At 42.9% G+C, this 13012-nt stretch overlaps 1 protein-coding gene across 3 annotated transcripts in view; it reads right to left on the bottom strand.

Moving 5' to 3' along the window:
* Nucleotides 1-12776, bottom strand: part of KLF7 (KLF transcription factor 7) — an 85306-nt gene extending 72530 nt beyond the window's left edge. The window contains exon 1 of one of the 3 annotated variants that reach the window (XM_073218228.1): nucleotides 12213-12776. In XM_073218228.1, the coding sequence (XP_073074329.1) occupies nucleotides 12213-12314 (102 nt within the window). In that variant the 5' untranslated portion in view covers nucleotides 12315-12776. The remainder of the gene's footprint in view (nucleotides 1-12212) is intronic. The other 2 variants (XM_017658895.3, XM_017658894.3) reach the window with 2 other exon arrangements.
* Between the last annotated feature and the right edge of the window lie 236 nt (nucleotides 12777-13012).

Genomic DNA, 13012 nt, shown 5'->3' with positions numbered 1-13012 from the left:
TCTATCTCTGGTAATTTAACTGTTCCTAACTCTGCCCAACAGTACACACATGAGGAAACGGAGGACCAGAGAAGACACCCTGTTTGATAGTAAGCACAGAACAGTGGGTATATGTAGCAGAGCCAAAACACTAGCATTGTGTTACACACTAAGGTTGAATATAAAAATTAAATGACACTGAGGCAAAATGCCTTTGGTTCAGGTATACTAAGTTCACATGACTTACTCCTTTAGAATAAATTAAATTATCTAGTTAAAAACAAAGCTACTGAGAACTAGGGAAGAAGTATGTAGAGAGGATGTGCTTTTAAGAAAAGGTTAAAAAAAAAACACCTAAGTAACCAGAGTCAGATATTCAATTTTTCAAAAACAATAGTTAAATTTGTCACAATGGCCCTGAATAAGATATGACAAATGGAGCTCCTGACTTCCATTATCCAGGCAGGAAAAGTGAGGTAGGTACTTAGAACCCTCACTGTTTGTTAAAATGCTTGTTGAAAATAAGGTTCTAGGTTTCTTCAAGGTACTCCTCAAAGAGCAAGGTAACAGAAATCCTTTCCATTCCTGGGTACTGGTTAATTAATTTTTTAAATTGGATAAACTTTAGTCTTTTTTTAAAAGTGAAAATTCCAGGGGAAAAAAAAAGCTCATTGAGATATATTAAGAGGTGTGAAATCTTCCCAGGAAATCCATGAAGTGGAGAGAAGGATGAGAAAATCCTCCCCTAGGATAGCTGGAAGCCAACCAGACAAAGAACTGGAACTGTTCTTCCAGGGAGCCGCCCTCCTAACAGTCAGGGGCTTTCCTTCCCTGGTTTCTATGTATTTAAGAAACACAAATACACACTCCTCAGGAGGAGAGTATACAGTCTGCACACAGGGCTGGCAACTCTGAAATAGATCTCTCCAAAGGTGCTGGACTGAACCTTCAATATGAGGAAATAATCTTTGAGTTTTATAGCAGTGTGCCCATGATTCTTCTCCCTCCCCCATAAAATCCCACCATGAACAACCGAAGCAAATTATTGCTTTTCAGAGGCCAATTCAAAAACACCCTACTTTATCACAGAAAAAATATTCCTTGTGTATGTGAGTGCTTCCATTATGTCTTATTTGAAGGAGGAAAATGAAATAAAAATCCTATCTGAGATATTTATAGATCTCATAAAACCTGATTCACTCTCATAAGCTGCTATAAGCTCAGTCATCAGGTAAGGCAGAAATGGCAGGTGTAGTAACCAGCACTGTATTATGTTATATATGCCTAATTCTGGCTCTAAAAATAAAAAAAAACCCACATGCTGGAAAAACTTAAGAGAAGTAAGTCATAAGTAAGACTGGAGAGAAAAAAAGGAGACCAAGTTGGACATCTGCATAAGCAGACCAATCAAATCCCAAAAAGATCAAACTAGGCTGTTTCTGGGGGCAATGGGTATTGCTAGTTTTTCCCCAGTTCTAAGCACAAGCGACTTCACAAGAGCTTCTCCTGTGGGATGGGAAGGAATACCATGTCCCATGCCTAGCACTCTCCCTTGCTCCACCTTCTATCACCTTCTCTCAGACACTGCAGAATCACTGAGATCTTAGAACAATGATTCTTTTTAGAAAAAGAGCATTGTGCCACTTTGCACTGTCATTGAGGAAAGAAAGAATAGTTGAAAATGGGAAAGGAAAGAATATTTGTTGAGCAGCTGCTATGTGCCAGACCTGGACGACGGAGCCAACATGGCTGTCGTTGGGTAGGCATTAACTCCATTCCACACAAGGTGGAATGCGACTCAGACATTCAGTGACTCTCAAGGTTCCAGCTTTGCCTTATTTCAAAACGTCCATGTAATATGACTCCTACAAGAAACTGTGACAATAAAGAGATCTAGCATAGAAAACCAAGGCCCAGAGAGGGGAGAGACCAGAGCATTGTTGAAATACATGCAGGTCCACTGGTTGCCAGGTCATGGCCTTTGGTTTCTGTCCTGGTATCTCCTGCCTAACTAGGAGTCATTGTGAATGTAAAAATCCAGAGTGTTGAGCAAACTGCCTGGGTTTGGACCCTGGTTCAACCACTTGCAAGTTGTGTGACTTTAGGCAATACCTCTAACCTCAATGTCTACATCTATAAAATGGGGATATGCAGAATACATATCTCCTACTGTTGTTAAGAAGATTAATTGAAGTGCTACATATTCAGTGCTCACATGAGATCATCTTTAGGAAGTATTTGATATGTATTAGATATTATTTTGATGCTTACTATGGTGATAGAAGAACAGCCAAGTAGAAAGAGGGAAGAGGAAAGTGTATTCCACCACTGGTTTTGCAACTCATTTGCTTTGCAGCCACACTAAGACAACTTGCTTCATCTTCCTCTGCCCCAGTTTTCTCACCTCTGAGTGGGAAATTCTGTAACATCTGCCTGCTTTGTAGGTTACAAAAAGAATGTGCCAATGACAAGAGATCATGAGCAAAACATCCCGAGCCCTTCAGAACAAATGCTCAATATGGATATCTGTTAGACTCTTAAAAGCAAACATGAAAATCCCCACTGTGGAGGAAATCATCTCTCAGTCCATATTAAAGAAAGCAAGAACCTTGATATACAGAGGCAAATGCACAGGTGAGGGCTGAACAATCTTGGAACCCAAAGGTGAAGCCAGCAACTCAGTTTGAGATGGAGCAGCATCTCAAATAGCTGCCCAGAGAATCAGTTATGCAGGGCTTCCTCACAGAAGACATCCTTCACTACCATAAAAAGGAACTATGCTCTATCAACAGGGTCTATAGTGGCCATATGAACAAACACCACAAGTTCAAAATGTAGGGGTGGGGGAATCGATTTCTATGTCTTTGTGTGCTGAGCATATTTGCTGCCTTTCCAAAAATAAGAGCCAGCACTATGACCACTCCATTGAATTCCTGGTAACTCAATTCTGGAAGGTGACACAGGGTCAGGAGCAGGCAGGCACTCCTTTGCAAAGCAATTGCTTCACGGTTAATTGCCATCTTCACAGCTGGGTTGAGCTTTCCAAAAGGTATGCTTCCACCCTAAGCTCTGAGCTCCTCTCATGATGCCCTTTCTTGCCAACTATACCCCCATCAAAGTCAGTTTATAGATGAAAGGATGAAGCTACGGTACATACATTTTTGCAAACATCACAGTTTGAAATAGAGGCAATTCAAAGGCTTCTTTGTGAAAATCACCACATGCCCTTGGTCACCGCCACAAGAACTAAGCCTTCTTCGGATGGGGAAAGCGGCCTCCTTGCCTGAATGTCCTCAGCAGCAATTCTTCCACAGTTTATTTTTGCTCCTCATACTAGAAACATGGGTCCTTTGAAATTCTTTATAAACAGAGTCTACTTCCAAATAGTGAAGTCAGTAGAAATATGGAACGCTGCTACCTAATGTCTATCTAGCATCATCCAAGGGACGTTCATGCTCACATCCATCCCTTTAAAAACCACACAGCATGCCGAGAGGTGAGTGGAAAATCATGGTTGAGGGCCTGCCGAGAATGCCTTATTTGAAGCACCGTGTGGCTGGAGTTTATGCCCAATACCACAAAGGTACCAGAAATGGAATTTGACCAGGTTAAGTAAACCTCTACTGGGTCATCAAAAAGGTGAGCCAAATGGGACTGCATCAGACATTTTAGAGTGAGGAAAAGCAAAAAGAGAAAGATGCAACAACACTTGGCAGTCACTATTAACCAATGCACTGCATGCTGTACACCTACCAAGGCTGTCCTGCTTTATTAGAAGCCTCTGCTACACTTAGATTCCATTTATGTAATAAATGAAAGATTTCCATATAAGGAATAGGCACCTGCCACTCTACTATATCTGATATTAATCCTCTACACATTAATGGCTCAAAGCCTTGGCTACATACTGGACTCACCTGGAAGATTTAAGAAACACTAATGCCTGGGTTCCACCCAAAGGTACTGATTTAACTATTAAATCAGGGTACTGATTTAACTATTCATCCACCATCGAGAGCCATTACTGCAGACATAGACAAATCTTAAGTCACAGAACCATCATAGTCTCATATTTGTTGAATGCCTACTGTATGCAAGGCTCTCCACGACCCTGAAGGGCTACATAGTAAGAGTTTATCAAAATTAAAACCGAGGCATCAACTCTGCTCTAAATCATACAACTGGAAAAGTAACAGGAAGAACAGAATAAAGGGAAAACCACACTACAAGACAAAACTGAAAAGCATCTGAGGAAGTAAAAAGTTCTACACAAGAGTGTAGAAATAGTAGCAATTACTGTTGGCCGAGGGAAAGGGGGTGGTTTCCTGGAAGATGTGGCAATGATCTGAAAGTTAAAGGATGGGCAGAATTTGGACAAAGAGAATCAGAGGGGTGGAGGGCAGAAGAAGGAACGGACTGAAGGAGCAACATGAATAAAGGCAGAAGCAGGAAAAGCACAGTCATCCATGTTGGATGGTGTTTACTATACAGGAAAGGAAACCTGTGACTATAACCTAGACCTAACCTTCGAACATCTTGACTCTTAGAAGTTTGGCGTCATCTTATGTGTAATAAGGAGCCATCAATAGTTTGAATACATGGTCACCAGGGTAGCAAGTCAGCACAGGGGAGGTGACAGGGGCTGCCCGAGGGCAATGGCAGAAGGAATGTGGTAAAGTACTGTGGGAGCCAAATCCGTGGGACTTTTCAACTGATTAGATTCAAGGGAAAGAGAGGAGCCAAAGGGAAGAAGGCTGTATCAATAAAAGAAATAGGGAAGCTGGGAAACGAAGGGAAGAAGTTGAGGTGTTCGAGTTTGAGGACATTTCTGCTAAGATGATCATGGGACAACCCTAAAAGCCTTGACTGTCAATCCCATGTATCCACCTCAAGAATGGGGGCCTGAATCTCAGGAAAATAACTGGATTTGTAGATGAAGATTACAGCTTTGAGGAAATAAATTAGTTTCCATATGGGAAGGAAATTTCAGTTTCTGAGATCTTAGAGGTGAAACAAACCTGAGATGAGTTACAACAGAGAATTTTCACATCATAAATACCAGAGACTGGGTAGCGAAGGGCAAAAAGTCACTGGGTAAGGGAGTGGAGAGTACCCTACACCTTTCCTTTTCTCCTGAGGGATATTGTGAAATTAGGCCTGCTGTGGCCACCTGCCCCAAAAGTCTTTCTTCCCAACTGCTTATCTCAATAAGAGGTATTTTTTGTTTAACTTGTAAAGCATTACAACCTTACTGCCTATCTAACCCTCTCAAGACATTTTTAAAAACACTTTTAAAAACGTTTTCTGAATGCATATGTAATTGCCGTCAGTTTCATGCAGTCCCTCATCGGCGAAGTGTCGGGAGACAAAGCCATTCCACGTCTGATGCTTTCTCCATGAAGCCCCACTCCTCCCACCCAGTCAACTTCAAGGCACCCTCCTCATCCCCACTGTGTTTGTCATCATTTAAGTGACAGTACTTTTAAAAATAAGACTAGAGTTGTAACTGGGGGCTTCTGTTTTGTTTTTCTTTTTCAGTACAGTATACATTTTCCAGTTTATCACATATCATTCAAAGTAGAAAAGGGATTAAATTACACACATAAGCCTTCCCCAAGATATTCAACAGCTTGGTTTAGGTCCCAGACAACTCCAAAATTCCATGTTCTAATACTGTTCAGAGTAGAAAGGGAATTTTCTTGCTTCCCTTTCAAGGGAGAGAGGGAACAAGAAAGGAGAAAACAGTGAGAAGTGTATTCAGATCAGGGTGATGAAAAGAAAGCAAATTGATGTGGGTGTTGAGAGCGGCCTGAGCCCTGGAACCACCAGAGATGTTCCCTGCTTCATCTGGCTTTAACGATCACTTGGTCCAAACCCAGTGTTGTAGAGTTGAAGCCACCATACCCTTCCGGGATTTGAAATTCTAAGATTCTGTGCTTGTAGCTGTGGTACAAGTCCTGGAGCCTGACTTTCAATGTGACCCTCAGGAAATGTCAATAAACCCATATTCAGAAATAGGTATCGCATATGGCTCTACATTAATTATTTTAATTACCTCTGATCATTTCCAAATGACACAGACACAGACACGGACTGCTTCCTGGCCATGACTGACATGTATATTCACACTGTATATTCATCTGCTCAAAGGGCCCCTGGCCCCAACAGGCCATTAGCTAAAAGCACAACAGAACTCAGTAAATCACAAGCACATTTTATAAGCAAGGTTGTAACAAAGTGGGTAAACAGAGATAGGCACAGGTTGGTGTTCAAAAACTCACAGGACTTACAATCTCTTTTTCTTGCGACTGTGTTCTAATTTTTTTAGTACTTAATTTAGGACATGCCTACTCTCTTCTACTGGAGTCAATTCATAAAAGGCCAAATCTATATCGAATTCAACTTTGCATCACTCCAAAAATATTTTGCACATAATTAGAATTAAGGAATAAAATATTTACTATGAAACATTTTCCATATTTTAATATAAACAAAGAAAACCCCACAAGGTATGACAGAGTACATCTACTAGCTCAATCTGGAATGGTACACAATGAAATCAGAAATCGTTCACACCTCAAGCAGGCTGATAATGGACCCAGAGTCCAAAGCTGCTGCTGCCCCTTAGCCATAACATCTATACATCACATGTGTGGTGGACAGGGAGGCTTAAAGTGGCTCTAATGGAGAGTGCAATGTACATAATACCCTTGGCAGGACCAAGTTCTCAGGGTCACACAAAACACCGAGAGGAAAACAAAAAGGACTCAAGACAGTAGAAATAATCCTCCCAATTAGCAGCAGAAAATTAAAGCAAAGAAGGGAAAGAGGGAAGAGCAGGATCAATCTTAGGTAAATGTCCTACTGATGGTAATATTTATTTCTGGGACTCTTAAACCAAACTGAATAAGGACAGTGTCCCGTGTGGATATTCTAAACTGAGTACGAAATGTAATTGGGTGGAGGAGTGTTTTTTAACCTGTCCATGTTGTATGTACCATTAATGATTAGATGCCATACTTGTTACACTGGCTTTAACACAATGAATAGTTGTAAAGCTTCTTAATCACCGTAATTCGTAACATTTGGCAATTTGAGTTAGTATGTTTCCACCTGTTTATGCTAAGCAAGTACTCAGCTGATTTGGGAAAACAAAGAGATTTATTAGTAGGCAGACTAAATCTGCACCCTTTACACTTCTGCCATCACTCAGGTTGAGTTGGGGAGCTGTCCTAAACTTTCAGCAAATCCGAATTCCAACATAGATGTCAACCCATACAGTGAGTGAACTGGAATCACAGAGGCGTTCTCAGTGTTCGCCAGTCACAGGGTAGAGCATAGGTGATAAAAACCACTTGCCTGCTACTACAAACTGCAGAGGTAAGTTGGGACTGGCTAGAGTAAACTGTATTCTTCTTTCCCCAATAGGCACAGACTAATTTAAAAAGACTGCAATGCCTCTTTATTCTCAAAAAATTAAAATACAGGAATTCTCTGAAGGGAGAAGAATCTGAAGATTTTTAAGAGAACGGCTACTAAAAGTCCCACTAGGACCCTCTTTAAGCTAATCCCACTTAAGTGGAGAGGCAAATAGCCCCCACTGGCATTTATATTTAGAATGGGCTGGGGGAGAGCAAGAACCCACATTTGAGCACTGAAGGTCTCTGACATAACCATATATAAATCATTTCAGGGTGAGGCTGTCAGAGTGCATCTTCTGTTCTGCCCTTTAAATGGATTGGACCCCAACATCACATTCCCCTCAGGGTATAGGGAGTGAGGGTGGGAGTTTCATGGAGAACAAAGAAGTCACCACTTCCCTTATCCCCCCACTAAACACAGATGTAGTAAAAATACCTGCATTGTAACATTCACCCACTTTAAAATACCGAACTGCAAACAGGTAGACTGAACGATAATGTTTGAGAGTCTCTAAATCTACACAGAGATATAACTATTAAAAAGAACATGGAAATTAATTAAAGAAAGGCTAAGTGTGTGATTGCATTCACATGTGCTTTCATTTGGAAAGCTACATTTATTTAGCAATTGCATCCTTACAAACAAATCTGAATAACAGGGGCAGTTCTAATTTTTTTTATCATCTACCAAGTCAGTTTTAAATTAAAAAAAAAAAGATTTATGGTAACTGAAGAGCACACAAATCACATACCAACAACAAAAAAAAAACAGCTATTTTATCCTTTCAGTGTGGTTAGCAAGGCTCCTTTGTGTCTACAAATTTCCCTGGGTGGTGCTGTTGCCAAGAAATTCTAATTCATGACAAGGTTTTCTGCAAATTGGGGACAGAGACAAACCTGCAGATGCAGGGACCCTACAGTTTGCTTTGTCTTTCTGGCTGAGACAGCACCTGGTTGCTCAGGCCTGTAGAAGGCAAAGCAAAGGCAAGAGGAATAAGCAATGTAGCTCACAGAACGAATCCCATCCCTTTTACCACGAGGCTGTTCTTGGAAGGCAACCATTTTTGTAGGTTGTTCCCTAGAGATGCCTCATACTGAAGTCCCTCGTAAAAAGTGTTTCAGGGTGCCTGAAACCAAGATGAAAATTGCAGTGTTATGGGGACACTTCAGTTCTTACAGTAGCCAAGTATGCCATTAGTTTAAAACAATGGGGGAATGGGGGAGGAGGGAGGAATGTTCTATGATTTATTTATTTGTTTCCAGTAGCAGTGGAAAATTTTCCTCTGAGCAAAAGAGAGGCCTGAAGCTGACCCCATCTGCCAATTATGAATCAGCATTAATAATAAGCATAATTCCATAAGAGTTTTTTCAAGTAAACATACCATGCTCCTCAACTGCATGTAGCAAAGCTAAGTGCAAATGAGACTTACAACATCATTAGTTGATCTGCATTCGTGAAATAGCAGACTAGGTATAAAGAATATATTCATATTCTAAAAGTCTTTGTAGCTTCAATCAAGAGTATTGTATTAAATCCTTTTATTTCCAAGTCGGCAGCTAGTCCAGAAAAAATCATGATTTCTTTTAGCAGCAAAACTCATGAACGGGTTTTCCTTTATTCATCATTAAGTGGTATCCTATAAGCTATACCAACTTCTGTCCTACCTTTGACTTTTTCCTACTTTTACTCAGACAGCTCTTGGAAAATTTCCTGCAAGTTTCCAAAGAACTTAAGGCTGGTAGTCTTTAAGAATTGTGTGTCAGCTGAATTCCATAAAATAATAGACCACATAAGCACAGTGTAATTTACAGTTATATGACAGGCAGAGATGATGTTACTTGGGCCAAGGGCTTAAGTATGCAGTCAGAGCCCAGGAATGGAGAGCTGTTAATGCAGGATGTCCATCTGGATTTTAAAAATTACACCAGCAATGATTTTCAGAGCTAGGGCTATAAGTAGCTAAGATATCACTGCCTGAAAACCAGTGTCAAAATGAGGACCCCCATGTCAGGCAGGCCATCACAGGCTCACTGAGTATTAAAGCAGGGCAATTATCCCAAACCATAGTTTAAAACAGAATCCCCAAATAGTCCTTCCTCAATTTTCAAATTCACAGATGTTCTTGGTTTTATGATCCAAACCACTCTTTCTCTATAATTATTGGAATATCTGTATTTTGCTCATCTCCTCAAGGCCAGGTATACCATTCACTTTCAGAAGAAATCTAGTAATTGCTCTTCACTTGACTTCTAAAATCTGATTATCCCAAAGCATCCAGAAACTTCCTCCTGGCTGGGATTCTTTATAGCAACCTTCTTGAGCCTCTTGGAGCAAAGGAGTCTCAAGTGAAATCATCTGATGGTTGATTTGGAACCAACAGTTTCATACAACCATCCCCCTCCTTACACTCAGAAGCTATAATGGAGGCAGGTAGGTGGAGGAAGGAATAGATGTACATTGGAGGTTTTGTTATCAGTATGAACTTAAGAGTCTGTCACCTTTATACAGAGCAGTTGTTACTATAGCATCCAAGGCAGAAAGCTCCTTGGAGGGATATCTTGTTGAGGAGTACTTCCCCACAAGTTACATTTCAGTATGGGCTATGAGCATGCCTCTGAAATAGCTTGGCAAAGGGTTTTAAGGTGAGAGTGATTGGCAATAGGAGAGGGTTAAGGCAAGAAATGAGGAGGGAGGTGCCAGGGAGTGAAAATTCCTTGGCCAGCAAATAGAAACTAAGCTAGAGGTTCCTTGAAGAGGGTTAATGGAGAGGAGTCAGGAGAGGAGGGGAAAGAAGAGAGAAGGCTTCTGAGGAAACAATAGATCTAACACATTCCCTAATTATCAGACCAATGATGTCTCTTTCCATATCTAGACTTTCTAACCAGATCTAGAAAAGCAGGTTTCCTCTGCAGAGGCCTTCTCCCAAATCAGGCTTTACTACTTTGAGAACTTGAACCAAAACAAAGTTGGGTGATTCATCAGGAGGGAACGCTGCAACAAATAAAGCCAACTTTCTTCCCTCTAACACTGCTCAACAGCTAGTCAAAAATAAGGACTGCCTTGGGCAGGCTGACTAAATCTACAGATTCCCTCCCCTAACCTGTCTAGACAGTTGTTAATACGCAACCGATTGGACACCAGTGGGCTGACAGTGAAATGAAGGCTATTTCAGAAAATGAAATTCTGGCAACATTTTGGTTTAATTAGCATGCAAAATAAAAGGAGGAAAAAGATCTAGTGAGACAGGTCATGAGATAGTCTTGTCAAAGACGGAGGGAAGGATGCACTGAATAAATGCCTCACGCTGAAAAACGTGAACTGTGTGTGCACTCAGAAATAAAGTCAAACATATCCGTCAGTATCTTTGGGCAGGAATGTATGTGTGGACACAGAGACACCAGAACCGGACACCGGGAGGAAAACTCACAGCCTCTAATCAGGGAAAAACAGCAACTAGTTTAACAAAGGTACAGTCAGGATCGGCTTTGCCACACAGCTCCTTATACCAAAAGCCAGACCTTGCTCACTAAAGCAGAACTGTTACATCCCAGCCTCAAGCTGGCAAATCCTGCTTTGGATCCTGGCAGAAAGAATTCAGCCGTTTATTAGCCTTAACAAGCTACTGTCACAGAGTGGAGAAGTTACATGAGCAGCCACACACCAAGACTCGCACAGTCCTTCCCAAGGGCAAGCAGGTTTCTCCAAGACGGACTGTGCAAGTTCACACTTCCGATGTGCAAATTCCGACTTTCTTCTTGGATGTTCCATGGTGCACACTGTGGAATTTTTGAAGAACACCGTCTCCCCTGCCCCCAACCCACCATCTTTCCTGCAGAATGTCCCCTCAGCAGCATCTAATCCTTGCTGAGAAAACCACTGTTTCCACAGCAGATCTAGCACTTTCCACTGAGGAGCACTTTCTTTATTCCACTTCACAAAGCTCAGTGAACTTGTCACTAGCCCCACTTCGCCCTCACTGGGATGCCTAGCCAACTTGGCATCGGTGCCCTTCAGCATCCTAGGAGTTCCTTAACTAGTCCTCTAAGACAAAGTCAGAGGCAAGGAAGCACACACCACCCTTTGTCCGAAGTTGTGCTGTCTAACTGGAGAGGGACCTCCAAACAAAAAAGAAACAAGGACACACACAGAGGGTGTTTTCTTTCTGGAGACACTGCACTTGGGGAAAGCTACAAGGCACAGTCAGCCTCGGAGAGATCCATCTTCCTGTCCTCCTCCTGGATATCCTTGAATACCTTTTGTCACTGGGCTCCTCTCCCTCCTGCCCCACGTTCTAATCTCAAAATCAAGTTCCCATTCTTTATTGACACTCGCTAATTACTGGGAAAACACTCCACTTTGCTCCGGCCCCCTCCACCCCCCATCAGACGGTCGTCAGCACCAGTTGAAAGAGCTGAACCTGGTTTAAGGAAGCAAGTAGGTAGAGCTTGTGCATGTAGGGGCGCGCTGTCCTGTCAGCGATGGCTCCTAAAGCCCCCGAATCCCTTCCCACCCGGCTCCTCTGAACCCCAGAAGTTCGGACAGGGAGCCCGACAACGTGTGCGCAAGGATGTGTGCTGGTGACTGAAACGCACGCAGCTCGGCCGGCTGCTCAGCTCGGCACACCAAGGGGTTAGCGGGTGGGTGGAGAGGTAAGCGCAGATGACTGTTTCCGAAAACATTTTAAAGAACAAACACGCCAGAAAGGGTGAAAAAATAAAACAACAAAAAATTCAACCCCGAGCCCACACCAACGCAGCCCCTGCGTCTCCGCCGCCACCACACGATTTACACAAGTAATTTAAATCATTCACCTGCTGCCAGGTCTCCTCCAGGGATGGCAAAGCTGAGAAGTAGCCGGTGTCGTGGACAAGTTGTAGCTCCTGGAATATACTATAACTAGCCAACACGTCCATGCTGCTGCTGCCGGGCAAAACGGGAGGAGAAACCCTCCCCCGAACACAGTTGGGTCTGTTTGTTTGTCAGTCTGTCTGGCTCACCCCCCAAGAAGGCAGACATCCAGTGGCCCTTTTGTTTTGTTTTGTTTCAGTCAACTAAAAAGGAAAAAAAAATCAATGCAGGAGAGAGGGAGAAAGGAGGTGAGAGAGGAAAGAGTGAGTGGGGTGGATGGAGAGAGGCATCCAGCGTGTACAAGTGCAGACGGCTGCCCGGAAAAGGGGACTTCTCCACGGGAGTAACAATTCCCTTCCAGGGCTCTAATCACTCCAGCTCGTGGATCAGGAAGGGGGATGCAAACTCACTGACACGAAGCTGCCATCTATTTCTGCAGCGCTGTTCGCTCCTAATGCAATCTTTGCTCTTTATTTTGGGAGGTTGCATTTTTTTTTCTCGCGATCGCTTCCCTCCCCCCCCTTCCCTTCCCTCGCCAACCCCCACCGCATCCTCGCTAGTTTGTAGTCTCTCCCCCCCTCCTCCTTTTCTCCTCCTCCTGCTCTTCCCCCTCCCCAAACTCCCTCCCTCCGCCCGCCTCTCCGCGCAGCCGTGGGATCTCGGAGGAGGGCGGCCATTAGACCGCGTGTGACCATGTAAGGTAAACAGGGGGCTCATGAAGTCACTGAGGACCAATGGGGAGCGCGGAGCGAGGCCTGGGGCG

Source organism: Manis javanica, chromosome 12, assembly GCF_040802235.1.
Source record: "Manis javanica isolate MJ-LG chromosome 12, MJ_LKY, whole genome shotgun sequence".
NCBI classification, from domain to species: Eukaryota; Metazoa; Chordata; class Mammalia; order Pholidota; family Manidae; genus Manis; species Manis javanica.
The sequence above is the reverse complement of the archived record's forward strand: the minus strand, read 5'-3'. Positions and strand labels throughout refer to the sequence as shown.